Below are 17,266 nucleotides of genomic sequence, written 5' to 3'. Positions count from 1 at the left end.
TCGGCTGGAATGTGTAACCTTTACGTCAAATGAGTTCTTTCACTGCTGATTGTCGCCACGTGACTTTCTCAGTTTAGATCTCAGGTCGTCCAGCAACATTCCCGCGCTGCACAAAGACAGTGGATTTGTCATGTAGGACTAGCTGTTAATATCTCATATATGAGACTCCTTTATAAGACTCTGTGGGATGTTCAAACAAGGTTGATGGCTGATGGCTTCCTTCAGATTCAAGTGGGTGCCCTCCTTCATGGGTGTTTAGCTGACACCTCCAGAGGGTTCACCGGTGAAACCCATCATCCCGGGCTCATCGCCTCAACTCACTTGAAGGCCCAGGTGGAAGTCAGTGGCTGTGGCCTTGCTGTTGTGCATCGGCTACCAATTCAGTGCATTCTGTGTGGCCTAAAAGTCATCAACATAAATATTAATATACAAAATGAGGGAGGAATAAAATATAAATATTAGGCAAAGGTCACGGACCAACACGTAAAGGTGTTTGCCAAACTTTAATTTCATGGATGTACATAAACACAGTTCATTTCTCTGTTCTCTGTTTTCCTTTTGTTCATTTCTTCCTCCGTGTCTCACCTCAGGTGCAGCGAAGCTTTACGCCTTCTGGATCGTGGTGAACTTTCGAGAGGCCTACAACATGTTTGCCGTGAACGGGATCCTGTTCAACCACGAGAGCCCAAGAAGAGGTGAGCTCACTGCGTGACACACAACAACAAACTCACATCTGTAGACCAGAAGACAACTGAACATTTAAGTGGATCATGAGTGTAACTGAAACATTGTCAGCATCTCACTGGAGGATTTCAAACACAGACATCAGAGAATCATTTTGAAATGGTTGATGGAGGCAGTAGAATAACAACAATGCCAACAAAACGGAAATTGCTAACTTTGTATATGGACTTTGGGCCTTGAGTGAGTTTTTATAATGACACAAAGTTAAGTTTCTAGTTGGAAACACTGAGATAGTTCTAACTCAAACAGTTTAAACAGCCTCTGACCCTCAGATAATAAAGAATATTGAATATATTATATATATATAAGTATATAAGTATATAAGTATATATATATATATATATATATATATATATATGTGTGTATATATATATATATATATATATATATATATATAAATATTAGTGCTGGGCCGTTAACGGCGTTAACGTGCTGCGTTAACGCGAGACTCTTATCGCGCGATAATTTATTAAGCCGTTAATCTATTCTCAAAGTTGGGTCTGGGACCTGGGTCCACATAGTGAGCAAGCTATGAATTTCACTTTGATATGTTAGCGCGGATGTATACCTGGCCCAGAAGGCTCTGACCTGGCTGAGCGCGGATGTAGGTAACGTTACGTTATGTAATTTATTGTCATTTTTTGTTTTATAACGGTCTATGTAATTTACCACGGTGAAAATGGTTTCAGGTTGGATATCCAACTGTCGCGTCCGACAACTGTCTGAATGAATATCCAACCTGAAACTAACTTCACGCGGTATAGCTTTAGCTAACGTTATCAACGTTTTGCTGATTAGTTGCTGATAGTTGCCTACTACTACTAGCAATCTTACTCTGATATACTTTTTCTGTCCTACTCCTAATGTTAGGTGTGATGAAAACAGAGGAGCACCACTTAGCAGAAGAAGAATTCAAATGAGCCATTTTAATCTAGATTAATCTAGATTAACTCCAAGATTGCAGTGAGATTAATCTAGATTAAAAAAATTAATCTATGCCCAGCTCTAATAAATATATATATATATAAATAAAAGCACATTCTCTGATGTTATAAAATCTCAAGTTTCTGTATGTAGTCAGTATACATAGTATACACGTCACATAGATGATGTTAGATTGTGTGTTCAGTTACACGCTCTCCATGACGTCATCTTCACTGGTGGAGCCAGATTTCTCACCACCTCCACACACACTCACAGATATTATGACAGAGTGAGTGGACTGTGGTCACATTTTTAATATGTGCTCTGAGCCCTGAGGGTCATAGATGATGGTTTAACCTGATTTGCACACCACCATGTTCCAAAATGAATAGCACATGACTGCAGCCCCAGCACTGCACCCAGGTCAGCTGCCCAGGTGTTTATGATTTCGCCCCTAATGAAGGCCCTGGCCACGACCCCAGCCAAGGTCAGGGGTCAGCCAGTAAACCCTAATGGGTTACCATGGATCGATAGGTGTGGGAACTGGCTTTGTTTACAGCCTGTTCAGCGTTGAGCGTGGCAGTAGATGACTTGTCATCGAGCTGGGAGATTAAATATGATGCAGACGAGTGAGAAGACGTCTAATGTTTACATATATAACAAACAGATATAATAGAAGTGGAGACAGAATGAATGGAGGTCCGTGCCGTTTCCACGTGCATATTTAGCGACTTTTTTAGTTGACGTGCCACCCGTGGTCTTGGTCTGAGACTTTTTAGACCACTTTTTAGGGGGGCGGGACCTCATTCCCAGAATGTAAACAGTGTCCGCCATCTTTGCTAACAAGTGTCACCGGTGGACAAGTAACAAAGAAAAGAAGGAAGATATTTCTCAACTCAGGGGAAACTGAGGTTAGGAAGCACAATGTTTCAAAAATACTTCCCCTATTCCAGTAATACAACGCTAAATGCAAATCAGTGAAGTATTCCTGTAAACGCAGGGCCTTGTGACATTATAACAAGTCCTCAGCCTTTTTGGTACTCTCTCACACACACACACACACACACACACACGTACATCTTTCCCTTTCTTTCTCCCACTTTCTTCATTTCACGTTCGTACTCCTCTTTCCTACACAGTCAGCATTTCTTCAGCCGCTGGGTTTACTCCTGCCACTTTTATTCTCAGAGTTACGGCTGTTGCTGCTCATGAAGCATGAACGCTGTGCTGTGATGTGGCCACATGTCCCACAGCTGCCTTGCACAACCCAGTGTGGCCCTTTTTGTGCTGCATTGGTCAGTTTTTACCCCGGCCTCTGGGGCCACACTGAGGGGGTGTTTGGCTCTGCATTCTGTCGCCCACAGGAGGGTTTTTAGCAGAGGAGGAGTTGCTGCTTTGTGCTGCTCAACTCTCCCATGACATATTCATTTTTGCAGAGTACGATGCACTATGTTTTAATGGTCTGTTTCTGCCTGTCTATACTGTAGAATACTACTACTAATAATAACAATAACAATAATAACTGTTGTTGTTGTTGTTATGGTAACAATGTGGACTCTGCAGGAAACTAAGGAAACGACTCAGATCATGATGCAGAGAAAATGTTTTAGGGGCAAAAGTGAATAAAACTGAAAGTTAATTTCATGATTTATGATTAATAGAAAATATATTGATGGTGTTCACTGAGTTGCAAAGTCACATGAATAATAATAATGATAACGTCTAATATAATCATACTAATAATATTCATAATAAACATGGTTTGTGTAGCAATTTAGCAACAGTAGGCGTGCTTTAAAACAATAACATTGGCAATTAAAATAATATATACAATGAATATTGGATACCTTTTGATGTTAAAGATCACGTGAATTTTTACCACACAATATTGGTCTCATATGTGTTGTATATGTCCCTAGTTTTTGGCATAACTTTGGAATATAGTGAATTACAATATTCTAAATGAGATTAAATGAAAGCATGGATGACCCGCTTATTTAAATCATACATTTATTCATTTTATTAATGTTTCAGATGAGTATTTAGGATCAGTCAATTACTTTATCATTTATTTACTGACATAAATTATTGATCACCACCAAAACTCCAAAAACTGGTTTCTCTCACCTCACAAACACCTGATCATTCAACCAATAAACAGCCGTTTCCCACTGTTGGCCAGTGAAAGCTCGGGAATCAGACAGTCGTGAAGGGAAGGGGAAAATAACCCGGTAAAAATCCACCACAAAGCAAACAGAAGCCTATATGTGCCGATGATTCACACCACAGCTAGCTCCTTTCAGTCAGCCTCGCTGTTCGCCATAACAAACAGCCCTCATACCATCTCTAAAGACGGGGATTAGTATTAGCAGGGGTGCTACATTCACTACATGGACTCCAGAGTCTCTCAGCAAGAGTAATCACCAGTGAAATATGTGTTTATTTGATCATCATATTCAAACACACAACACCTCGAACCCCCACAATCTCATTTTGCCAATAACCCAAGTTTTTATTCAGAGTTATTAGCAAGCGTGTTGACGTTGGGTAATGCTGTAAATCAGCATAGCAATATATTTAGTGTGGATATCCACTGTTGCTACTGCTGACCAGCTGCAGTTGTGGGCTAATCCCCTGGTTTATTTGGGGAAGTCCCATCCATCTCTGCACTCTGAGAGCTCTGTGGTTCACGCTTGGCAGTGTAGAATAATGTTATGCTAGGAGCGGAGACCAGCTAGCATTGGGGAAGTTGGGATGGCTCTGCCAAAGTCAATGCCACACACACACACACACACACACACACACATTATGCCACATAATGCCTAACCATAACCTTAACCTAAACACAATGCAATTCTTAGCCTTAAACTTGATCCCACTAGGTCCCACCTCATTAGGACCAGGTTTTGGCCTCCATGAGGACTACTGATCCTGAAAAGGTCCTAAAGAAGCAACAAGTACGAGTATATGAACCCACACACACACACCTTGAGGAAAGGCTGCAGTGGAATGCAGTCTGACACCTCAGAGCAGAGCTGGTGACAGAACAGTGTCCTCCTTCCACACCTTCCGCCACCTCCTGTCATCTGGACTACACTCTATCATGACTCGTGGCCATTGAGGGTTTTACCTTCATCTGTGCTGTCCCAGGTCGCCATGGCAACCGATGGGTTTTGTTGACAAGTGCTTGCTTTATGAGGTGATAATTGGACCTGAAGTTGCGAGCGCCCCGTCACCTCCTGTAGCTCCGGAGAATTACCCACAGTGTTCTGATGACACTTGTTCTTGTTCCCTTACAGGTTCATCTCCCGCCCTCTATTTCTCCACTCCTTTACACACATATTATGTCTTTTCAAATCCATGACATGTTTTTGCTCTTTTCAGCATTTTGTGAGATTTTATTGACTTAACAATGAATCAAGACGAATCAAATGTCTAATTCTGTGCAGTCTCTGTTAGTTGAGTCAGCATGAGAAAAGCGCTCAGGTGTGAATAGATGCCGTGTTGGCAGAGCTGAGTGCGTGTCTTATCTTGGATATTACACACAGATACTCTCCCTCATCGTGAGTTATATAATAACGGTGATGGCAGATTCTGACGGGTCTTTGGCCTGAGTGGAATCTGGTCTCCTGACCCCAGGAGGATTCCTCATGCAGACTTTCTTACTCAGTGCTTGTTGCACGTCAGGTCATTTGTTCATAAGTCAGTAGAGATAGAGATGGCGGGAGAGGAGCCCTGAAATGTGTATGAATGGTATTTGCTTATCTGCCACACTTTGCTCAAAGACAGAGTGGTATATGGTCTGATTTGGAGTTCTGCTTGAATTCCAAAGCCGGTGTGAGAGATATCTATCAATGTATTTGTCTTTTTTAAGTCTGCATTCCTATTTTTTGTAATGTAGTTCTTTATAAACAGTCTAGGTGACTACATTTTGAGTCCAAAAAGTGTCCTAGGAACAGATTTGTGTGGTGATAAAAGACACGTGACCCATCACAGGTTTGAAGAGTTATTCTGCTTTTGCAAAGTCAACAGTAAAGATCAACTTGATACATGTTTGACATCGTTCCACACTTCAACGTTCTCAGCTATGACCACACATTTTGACGAAATGTTACACAACACTGATGAATAAATCACACTGTGGTTGAAGCTCACTCAGTAAAGGCTTATAAACACACAGAGAGACGGCGAGTGTCTCTCTGGCTTGTTGAGGTCTAAGTGTGCACGGGGCTGCACCATTATTCACCTTTTTTAGCACACACACACACACACACACACACACACACACACACACATTCTGCCCCCATGTTACCTTCTTCCTGTCAGGAATAGGAATGATGGAAAGAAAAAAAGAAAATATGTGTTTAAGTGAGAGAGGGAGAGAGAGTCCGTTTCTGGCCAGGGTTTTGCTGCCTGCTCAGTTTTCACGGCCCGTAGTTTTATGAGTCTCTCTGCCTGGATGTGGGCAAGGTTAAACATCCACCGCTGCCATGCCCCCCCCCCAGCTCCTTTCCCCTGTGTCCACGTCCTCACTGTGGTTGTCTTGTGGTGTTGCTGCCAGTAAAGGAAACACATTAACACTGTGGCCAGTAACAGTGTAGGCTTTGTCCATAAGACTCATGAACTGGTCCACACCGCAGCAATGAGACGAGGCAGGGAACAGAGCCACTCCAAACAGAGGTGTGAGCTTTACAAGGAGACTACAGGTGTGTGTGGGGAAATAATGGACTTTATTACTGATTGGGGGGTTCTGTGCTACACTGTATCCCTCTGCCAAGTTTTCAGGAGCCAGTTCAGCTCTGAAGAGTTTTGACAACCTGTGTTTGACCTGCAAACTAGTTACCAGTGCGGGGATTTTGTGACATTGCCTCACAGACGGTGTATGATATTGGGGGTTTCCAGCTCATCAACTCATGATTTATGGTTCAGTCTTAAACATCCAGCACACCTATGTATGTGCGACTGGTGTACCCCGTCACCAGTTTGCAACATAAACACACACGTCCAACGTCCCCCACCCCTCTCACTCACGGCTCCTTTGGCATTTTTCAAAATCATGCATTGGGTGGAGCTGTCCCTAAAGTCAGGTTAGCTGGGTTCCCGTTCAAAAGTTCTCTCTCCCTTTTTACAAAAGCTAATTGTCCCATCCCAAAATAAGTATGGCACTGTTGGTGTCTCACTGTAAGATGGATGACATAAGAGCCTGTCTAGCTGGTGGATGAGAGTGAAGATAACACTGATAGATGCATGAGTGGCAGCTGAACATTTGACTGCAGTGAGCCGCAGGGATGAGACCTGTCAGAACACATGAGCTGCCATGTTAGAGAGAGGCCCTGGGGCCAGATGAGGTGATCATGCATAGTCAGGAGAGGTCTGACCTCAGTGGGGGTTTCCAAACACCGCTTATTTATGCTCTGTAGACATACAGTATGTTATTTCCTAATTAACGTGTCCATAACAGTGATTGAAAGTGTGGACATTTGTCTTAAATGCAACGTTAGTGTTTGTATTTTGATCCAAATATGCTCCAACTCAACGCGGTGACTAAGCAGTGCTGACACGGGACCCACGTGACATGCTGTATTTTATTTAGAGAAGCATGTCTAACTGTCTCTGCTCCCATTTTACTTCTGAAATAATGACTACAAATGTGGTGCATTGGCACGATTGGTTTCATGGGATTCTCCTGCTCCGCTCCATGTCAGGGCGACGGTTACCCTGTGTCGAGACGCTGTTACGCAGAGCTCATAGGCAACATTCGCCTCCAGCCCGATGAGTTTGAAAATGAGCATGCACGAGTTTTTAAGAGGTTTTCAAGAGGTTCACGCAAGGCTGTGGGAGATTCATGCAGACTACAGTGGAGATGTTATGGCAGCTAAAAATAGCTAACGCTTAGATGAAGGCTCCAAGATTCTCTTTGAAATTGTATTTTTACATGTACCCACATATCTGCTATTTTGGCTTTGGAACATGAGACAAAGGAGACTAACCAGAGTGAAACCCCTCAAACACAGACAGGCTGCTTCAACCAAGCTGGTGGCATTATTCGTCCCGACACCCTAACATTTAGTGTTGATTTCCATCAGTATAACGCTGTCTTTGGGTTTGGAGGTTGGAGCGTTTACTTGTTGGCTCACTGTGTCGTCTTTCCCCCCCCCCGAGCAGGACTATAGAACATGACACCGTCCCCTGAATGTGCCGTCCAAACACACAACGCTGCTCAAATCCTGCTGTTGGCGCAGAGAGTGTCATTAGGAGCTCATTTGATTTCCTGCTCATACTATTGCCACAAGAACCAAGAAGCACCGCCGGGAGGTCTGGATCTGAAGTGTCTGCTGTTGTGTGGTGATTCTGGACTGGACACTACAACAGCAGAGTCAGGGTGGTCCTGTTCATGGGCCGTTTTCCTGTGGAACTTCCCTTTTTTTTGTCGGGTTTCACCTTGGCCTCTTGCCCAGATTTCACACCAAAGCGTTGAATTATAAGGAAAAATGAGAGAGGAGGAATCTAAAAGAATCTAAGAACTGTAATGTTAGGTTTTTACTCTTTGGCTGAAGAGGACTTGGAGCAGTAGTAGTGGTTTGGAAGGGTGTGTGTGTGCGTGTGAGGTGTGTGTTTGTCAGAAGATATCACCATCACTGTGGGGACCAGGATTAGAATACATATTTAGATGAGTTGAGATGGTTAATGTTATAGTAAGAGATTTTGTGTGATGGACATGTGGTATTCAGGTGACACTTACAAATTCTATGTGTGTGTGTGTTACAGGTTCAAACTTTGTGACGCGTAAGATCACTCGCTCTGTGGCAAAGATTCACCTGGGTCAAATCGATAGCTTCAGCCTTGGCAACCTGGACTCCATGAGGGACTGGGGCCATGCCCTGGACTACATCGAGGTAAAGCACGAACCAACTACACACACACACACACACACACACACACAGTGCACTGCTTCAGGGTTCAACAGGGTTCAGATGTGCACATTAAAGCATTAAACAGCACGTCTTCCCAGATCTGTTGAGGCCAGAATATATGCAATCTGCGTGAAACCTCCTATGATTCTCTGCCAAAGGAGAGGGAGGGATAGAAAGAGAGGGGGAGTGGGAGGAGAGAGAGTGGGCCACATGTTGTGAGGCCACAGACTGCACTCTGGTTTCCCACAACTCACCCATGTCCCAGATCCCTTCAAGCCCCCATCACCGTTCCCCGAACGCCCGCAGGAGAAAGAGAGATTTTAAGAGAGTGCCATGTCCTGGGGATGGCGACAGAAATATGATGTTTGTGTTAATGTCATGGTGCCAGCAGTCAGCAGTGGAGATTTGAAATGAACCAGAATTCCCCTTTAAGGTGGTGTGCAGAGGCATCAATTGTGTTATAGATGTGTAATAAGACTTCTCCCCAGTCATATCTAACTCTAACCGCACCACAATCTTCTAGAAACTAGAAGGTGCCATGAGCGCATACATCCACCATCACCAGAACCTGAATTGTTCATAGATGTTAGCATTGGGAAAATGTTGTTTACAAAAGGGGAGTCTTCTTTGGCTGATGCCCCACACCTCCACCAAAGACAGGCAAACTAAACGTTACAATATCATGCACGATAGCCATACCATAGAAAATACAAGGAGAAGAAGAAGAAAAACCCCAACAGAAGTCAAGAATCATTCAAGTTTCCATTGAAATGATTTTGGTGTCATGCAGCGTTTTTCCATTTTCGACTGCACTGACAGTGATTCCGCTTCTGATTCCATAATTGTTGGTTCACATTCAGCGGGTTTCTCTATGCTGTTATTGGTCTGTCTGACCGTCCACTCGTACAAACCCAGTGCATGCGTGTGCTTGCACTAGCCTGTCCAGGGCAAGCTAGCTTGAAAGACTCCAGGTTTCCTGTGGGAACAACAGACTTTCCAGTTCTGGTGAATCAGCCACCTCCTTGCTGCATGTCTCCAGTTTCAGAAAGACGGATTTGTGAAAGTCAAACAGAAGCCCAAGGTGCCGAGGGGAACTGAGGTGGTGGTGGTGGTGGTGGTGGTGGTGGTTAGATGAAGGGAGGAGGAGGAAAAACAGACAGACGCGCGTTTGTGGGACATTTTTACATCATGCGTAAGTGAACCATCTCTTCTGCTGGAGGTTTACTCCACCCTGCACACCATCAAAGGTCAGCACTGTCACCAACACTCGCTTCTCTGCCTCTCTGTGTCACTTTGAAATATCCGTCAATTCAGCCACTGTCAGCAGTGTTGCCATGGCAAAGCTAAACAACGGCCAATTAGTAAACAGAACCACATGTGTCTGCTTTAGGCTGACAACTGCCCCCCCGTTTCTCCCACTACTCACCCCACCCAGGACAGGGAAATTGCGTGTAATTGGCTGTGGATGGATTGTGGGTGGCAGGAGGGGCGTGCAGTGTGTCTGCTCTAACAACATCTGAAGGCATGCGGTTGGCTGGGCATCGTCTCAGCCAGGTATCGGGTGTCTGTCCCCGGCAGCCAGACAGACCTGGGCCTGCCACATTCTCTCACTCAGTGGAGCCCTTTATCATTTTTATTATCATTATTAGTATTATTATTGTTGTTATTGTTGAATTATGGATCACATGCCGCAGGTTTAGTATAAAATCTGCAGATAAAATGACGTAGATCGTCCTCATCTTATCTTGCTCAGAGGTGTTAATTTTTGGACTTTTATTTTTGTGAAATCATTTCTTTTATGATAATGTTTTTGAAGAGCATTCCAGGGAGAGGAGAAAACCCTCTCCCATCACTCACTAGAGGCTCTGTCTGAGCTGAGTCAGCCATCTTTACCGAGGACTGCCGCCTCCCAATTCCCTCCTCTCCTCTAATGAAGCAAATGAAGCGGTGTTACCCAAGCTCCGATAAGAGGAAGAAGTGAGAGGAGATTTGAATAATTAAATAATTCAACTGTAGCAACTAAAAAAATTGTGCTTGTTGTTCCAACCTTCCTGGACATTGTCATAAAAAGTAACTGTTAATACAAAGACGGTCGTAGTAGTGGACTGTACGTAGAAATCATTCTAGAGATGCATCTTGCTTCTGGTACTTTAATAAATGATTGCTGATGTTGGTGCTTATGCACACGCGTGTGTCCAGATTATTACAGAAGTCATTCAGGGGCTGATAAATATCTTTGCCAGCTAAAGCTTTAATAAACACAGCTGGAGTAATAAAGAGCTAAAATGGGAGAGGAGAGGAGAGGAGAGGAGAGGGAGCATTGGGTTTCATCATCCTCCAAATACGTGCAAATCTCGATGGACCTACATTAGCCATTGTGTGTGTGTGTGTGTGTCTCTGTGACAGTTGACCAACAAAAACTCATGTGTGTACATGCACATATTTAACTTAGTGTGTGTGGCACATTGTGCTTTGCCCCCCTGTGGATCAGAGTGGTAAAACCTGACTGAATATTACACATGAACTCACACACTGCACTTATTTGACCAAACATACATTGACACAGCGTGAGGACAGATCTGATCCGCTCTGAGGTGTCTCATTATTTTCTCCGAGCCTCACTTTGCTTGTATATAGGAATTCCTGATTAATACGCTCCTTCTTCTTCTGAGCTAATAACTTTTTATTTTCGTTGAATAAAAGGAATAGAAAGACTTGGAAGTAAACCAAAATGAGCTAGAAAAGAAAAAGATTTTCTATCCAGGGAAGATTTAGACAAAGATCCAAAAACAGTTCCTTTGTGATTGCACGAGCTTAATGATAACTTTTTGGACGTTAATTATAATTTATTCAAAAACTAGCTCCAGAATCTCAAAGGAGTTAAAGAAGATTGCTGGGAAAATAGTTGATTGTTGAGTTTCACAGCACATGATATAGTGTTGGTTTAAAATTAAAAAATTAAAAAAAAAAGAAAAAAGGACAACCTGTGGCCAAGTGGAAAGGGAACTTGACTTGTAACCCAAAGGTCGCCGGTTCAAATCCCCACCCAGCCAAAAAGGGCTGGGGTAAACTTTAAACTTTAAGGGAAAATATACATATACAAGCCTGTGGGGGTGGTGCTGTGACCTGGGGTTGCTGCAGTTGGTCAGGTCCAGGTTCAAGCTGAATATACTGAATGACCAGATTAGCACGGGGATATTCCAAGATGACAACGCCAGGATTCATCAGGCTCAGATTGTGAAAGAGTGATTCAGGGAGCATGAGACGTCATTTTCACCACAGAGTCCAGACCTTAAACCCATGGAGGATCTTTGGGATGTGCTGGAGAAGGCTCTGCGCAGTGGTCCGACTCTCCCACCATCCATATGAGATCTTGGTGGAAAATGAATGAAACTAAAATAAATCTTGTGACATTGCAGTGTGTGTGTGTGTGTGTGTGTGTGTGTGTGTGTGTGTGTGTGTGTGTGTGTGTGTGTGTGTGTGTGTGTGTGTGTGTGTGTGTGTGTGTGTGTGTGTGTGTGTGTGTGTGTGTGTGTGTGTGTGTGTGTGTGTGTGTGTGTGTGTCCAGGTATTACTAATGTTGTGGGGACCTAAACCTGTTTACACAGTCACATTATGGGGACTTGTCTTCCTTGTGGGGACAAAAAGCAAGTCCCCATAACGTAAATTACTACATTTTAAGGTGAAGGTATGTTTTAAGGTTAGGCTGAGATTGAGATTAGGGTTAGGGTTAGGATTAGGATTAGGCCAGTAGTAATTGTGGTTAGGGTTAGAGTAAGTCTCCAGGAAATGAATGTAAGTCAATGCAATGTCCCCTCATGTCATGAATGTCGAACGTGTGTGTGTGTGTGTGTGTTGTTTTGTTCTTGAGTGGACATCACTGTTCACTTCATTTGTTGGTTGTAATCTTTCCATCAGCATAGAAGAGAAAAACAGTATGACTGAAAATAATCTATACTCACAGTGAATGTACACATGGTTGGACATTATTTTGTCTGGTCCTGAGGACACAATGTGCATCCATTGTCCCTGGAGCAGTAAGAGCTGTCTTTATGTATGTGCTTGCTCTTTAAGGACACAAGAAAATGTCAGTCTCTCATATGTTGTAATTATTTTTGCAACATGAGCACATTTCTATATTATTTATGGCCTTGATTTTAAGAACAACCTTGATAGTTAAATATAAGACATGTAATGTTACCACTAGGCTTTGATATTATAACATTCAGTGTGCACGTGTGTGCGTGCGTGTGCAGCAGCAGCAGCTGGCCGCCTCCCTCCCTCAGACTGACAGGCCTAAGCTCTCCCCTGCTGGGTTGAGGGTGAAAGCAGATGTTCTCATCCTTCCTCTCTGGCTCTCCTCACCCACCCTGTGTAACCAGAATCCCCAGCTTTCAAATGTTGCCCACAGGACAGTTTGAACCCCTCTGTGGAAAGCAGAGGTACAAAGATGTGTGGAAAGACAAGGACAATTATACAATTATAGGCAAACACAAGATAAAAACCATTCATTGTGGTTTGAAATAAGTTCTTGGGCATGAAATGATGAGCACTTATTAAACCAATTGAAGGTAAAATACTTTTGTATTGTGTTCTCCTCCTTGTAATCAATGAAATCACATTTTTAATCCACTATAGCTCCAGTAGCTTACATAACACAACTTGGTAACCTAGGACACGCCCACTGGCAGGAAAGAACGCGGCTCATCGTATTGATTTATACAGGAGATGGCACATCAATCAGGCAATATCTCAGAATCCATTATTTAACCATGAAAGTAGTTTCACAGTTTCACAGCAGTGATTCGAAGTGAGGAGATATTGCCTGATTTATGAGTCTATGGGATGTTCTTGCATGCCAGTTGGTGTGTCAGTCAAGTGATGCTGCGGAACCCTATGCTTGTATGTTTCTAAGCCATGTACTAAGAGGGATAACATGCACGTAGGTGGTCCATGTGACATAAACCACCTTTGTGTGATTCATTCTTCTTCGTTGGTTTTACAATAGAAGCAAATTGTGTCAATATTGTTAATCTTTCATATATTTATGCATACAGTTGTGTTAGCTGTGTGTTTGGGATGGTTTTCTGACCTTTTACACCTTTGAACATTCACATCAGAAAACTATTCCTACATGATTACCCTTCTGGAAGAAGCTGGAGATGACTGTCTTCTTCCGCTTTTCCTCAATTTTCACAAAAGTGACTTAAAGCAGTCCTTATTTTTATACAGTCTTCATATTATAAAGGACATTTTCAACTGTAAATATGTCAATAGTGGGAATGAAGCACACTTTTCATCCATTTATCCACCTTTTCAAAGTTAAGGCTTCCTATTATTCAGAGGAACCGTACACACTCTCCCCACTACAGTTCTCGTCGGTCGCATTGTTGATGATTTTCTTGTTGTTGTTTTTCCGCAGTTTGACAGTTATTGCCAATAAAGTACTCTGAGATATTCCACCAATAACAGCGCCGTCCACGCCACATCACGGAAAATCCACCAATGTAATGCGAGATGTGAGCTAGCGAGATTTTATCGGACATGGTGGCGGCGAAGCGACTTCTCGGAAGGCTTGAATCAGCGAGTTTTGATCACAGGGGACGAAAGGGAGATAGGGCGTTTTTTTAGCCTTATTTAATTTGTAACGTGTTTTAACGTGTATGCTCAGCGTCTTCTTCTGTGGTTCTGGTAAAGCAGTGCTACAGTGCCACCTACAGTCCTGGCATGTGTACTGCAGCTTTTGGAGTTGTCGTGGTGAGTTTTGTGTGGATGAAGATGTGTCCTGCAGTTATGCTATGTTTATGGAAAAGACTTAAATAGAGAAACAACAGAAAATAGAACATTTACATTTGGTTCTGTTTCCCTGTGGTTAGGACCTGAGGCATCCTAATTCTCCAGGCATCTCTCTCTCTGTGTGTGTGTGTGTGTGTGTGTGTGGTGTGGGTGTGGGTGTGGGTGTGGGTGTGTGTGTGTGTGTGTGGGTGTGTGTGTGTGTGACAGTTTTGGGAGTCAGGGAGTGAAGTCTTCACTGGTCCAGCAGACTGCAGTGATTGAGGGAGGGTTATCTTGTTTTAATTGTCTGAGGAGTCTGGCAGACTCTTTGGGACTGGAATGTGAGTGACCTCCTCGCTCGTGCTCCTTCACACTCCCTTTGCTCGTTCTTGAATTGCCTCTCGCTCTGTCAGACGGTTGAGAGGCTCGTGGGAAGATCTTCTGTCCAGACTGCAGCGTCGTAAACAAGCAACAGATCACAGCTGGTCACGTTCTCAGCTCGTTACACTTTTTTCTGACAGCTGTCTGTCCATTTATAATGATAATAATACTAATGATGATAATAATAACAATAATAATAATATTGAAGACCGTTTTCTTTTTTTCTTGCTTTCATTCATTCATTCATTCATGTATTTTTATCCTGTCCTGTCCAGTATCTAGGACAGGCAGTGTGGTTGACTGCATGCCTTGTGGTGTCGGACAGATTTGCTGAGTCCTGTAATTATTATTATTTTTATTTTTATTCTAACTTATTTATTTTCTGTCTGTGTGATGTGGGGGGAGTGGACAGACGAGGGGACGGGAAGACAGAGACGGAGAGACTGGTCTGGAAGTATTATGGAATAAATGATAGAAAGAAAGAGAGGGATAAGAAGAGGATTTAATTACGGGTGAATGGCTTTGATGTTTTTCGTTTAGTTAGCCAGAGGGTAACATCTTTTTCCGGTAAAGCTGACCGTTTACGTTCAGGAGATTGATTTGTGTTTCCGTTCTGTGTTTATTTTCTTCTGGGAGACGCCTCAGAGTGGATTCTTTCAGGTGCGAGTTTCCAGCCACAAGCTTTGTGACAACTTTACATTCCTCATCAACCTTGTGACTTTGTCCTCGGTGAGACGGCTTCTTTGGCCTCTTTGTTTTGTTAGGGTTTTGGAGCCAGTATCGGCGCTGGAACCTTCTCCAGAGTCACCCCAGTCAGGGTAGAATTCCCCAAAATCCCAAAAAACTGTCCCAGAGACGTGCGCTTAGCTCTAGACATCCTGTTCAGTTCATCATCAAGCTGATGCGTGCATCACCCGGAGCTGTTTGACTTTGGCACTGCGTCACATGACAAAACTCTCAACAAGATAAAATAAAAAATACATTTTCAAGCGATTATTTTATAGTTCGGTATCTGAATATTTAATAATATGGTATATACCAAACACCGGCATATACCTGCTAACTTAAACCCTAATGTGTGGTGAAGGTTTTTATTATTATTGTCATTATTAATAAGTGTCTTGCCCACGGACACATCAGCATGTGGACTAGTGGACCCAGGAATTGAACCCACAATAATAAATACATAGATATTCAGCAGGTGATTTTCTCACTCATCTTTCATACTCACAGCCGTCAGGAGCAACGTGGGGTTAAGTGTCTTGCCCAAGGACACATCGGCATGTAGACTACCGGAGCCATCTACCCATGATCCACTGTGCCTACCCCTAAAGCAGGAGAAAGCAAAATAAAAAAGTACAGATGTTTAAAATATTAATCAGGTGTAAGTTCCAGCAGCAGCAGCACTCAATGAAGAAAACTTATGAATGTTTATTCTGTCTCACTCGTCTCCACTGAGAGCTTCTGGCTCATGCAGGAGTTCTTTATTTAACAACTTGATTGTGCAATTTTTCTGAGTTGAACACAGTTGTGCATACACAGAAGGAGTGTTTGAGTTTCCTCCAAGAACACGGAGCGCTGAGAGCTGCCTGTAGTCTATTGAGCATGGCAGACAGCATCCTAACCAGTCCACTTCAAACAGGCCTGATGGCTTTAATGGAATGGAAACATTTGTTGGGTCACAGTACTAAAAGCCTAACTTCCCTCATCACATAACACCAAATGGCTTCCTCGTGTTGTCTGTTTTTTATTAGACGTGTAGTAGATCCACACTCACATGAGCTTATGATATTAAACCAGGCATGTGCCACATAAGCACACACACACTGATATTTTACACTTGCAAACATGCTGGCATGCACAAACACACATGTTTGTGATATGCCTTTGCAGGCGATGTGAGGAGCAGGGTCACTGCACTCTACAAAACACCAGTGTTAGAAACCAGCGACGGGATCAGATGTTCTGAACCACAGTGAGGCTTTCACTCAGTGCTGCTCATATTAATCTCTGTCCTTTAAATTAAAACATCAGTAATGCAGCGCTATTTGCTTTCAGAAGGTGAGACCTTCTTAGGGAGGGCCAGGGATTTCTTTTTTTATTAACTGGCCCCAGCACTGTGTGTGTGTGTGTGTGAGTGACCTGAAGGGAGGCTCTGTCTGTGACCTGCAGTGATAGTGCTGGTTTGTTTTCATTGTAAACATTCCCCAGAATTACTGGTTTTGCACCTTATTTGACCTCAGCATGACCTGGCCGTCACCCTTCCCCTGACCCCTCTCTTAATGCCGGGGATTTTCTTTTGCAGCGACACCACTGTGTTTGCCTTTGCTCCCATTTTCCCCTTTTTTCCTGCTGGTTGTAACCTCTCAAACCCTTACTCGGCTTCCCGGCCATGGATGTTCACAGTCATCAAGCACACACACACACACTTACTCAATCAAAGTAAACCAACTGTACATTTGTCTTGACAGTTACTATAAAAAGAGCTGCAGTCCTGTCATTATGTCATTGCTCTGACTTCTGTCTCC

At 43.2% G+C, this 17,266-nt stretch overlaps 1 protein-coding gene across 1 annotated transcript in view; it reads left to right on the top strand.

Annotated features, from left to right (window-relative positions):
- Window positions 1-17,266, top strand: part of gmds (GDP-mannose 4,6-dehydratase) — a 122,792-nt gene that overhangs the window by 41,663 nt on the left and 63,863 nt on the right. The window contains exons 6-7 of the mRNA XM_044044534.1: window positions 591-695; window positions 8,437-8,564. Of these exons, the coding sequence (XP_043900469.1) occupies window positions 591-695; window positions 8,437-8,564 (233 nt within the window). The remainder of the gene's footprint in view (window positions 1-590; window positions 696-8,436; window positions 8,565-17,266) is intronic.

The sequence above is a fragment of the Solea senegalensis genome, linkage group LG14 (genome assembly GCF_019176455.1).
Source record: "Solea senegalensis isolate Sse05_10M linkage group LG14, IFAPA_SoseM_1, whole genome shotgun sequence".
Lineage (NCBI taxonomy): Eukaryota > Metazoa > Chordata > Actinopteri > Pleuronectiformes > Soleidae > Solea > Solea senegalensis.
The sequence above is the reverse complement of the archived record's forward strand: the minus strand, read 5'-3'. Positions and strand labels throughout refer to the sequence as shown.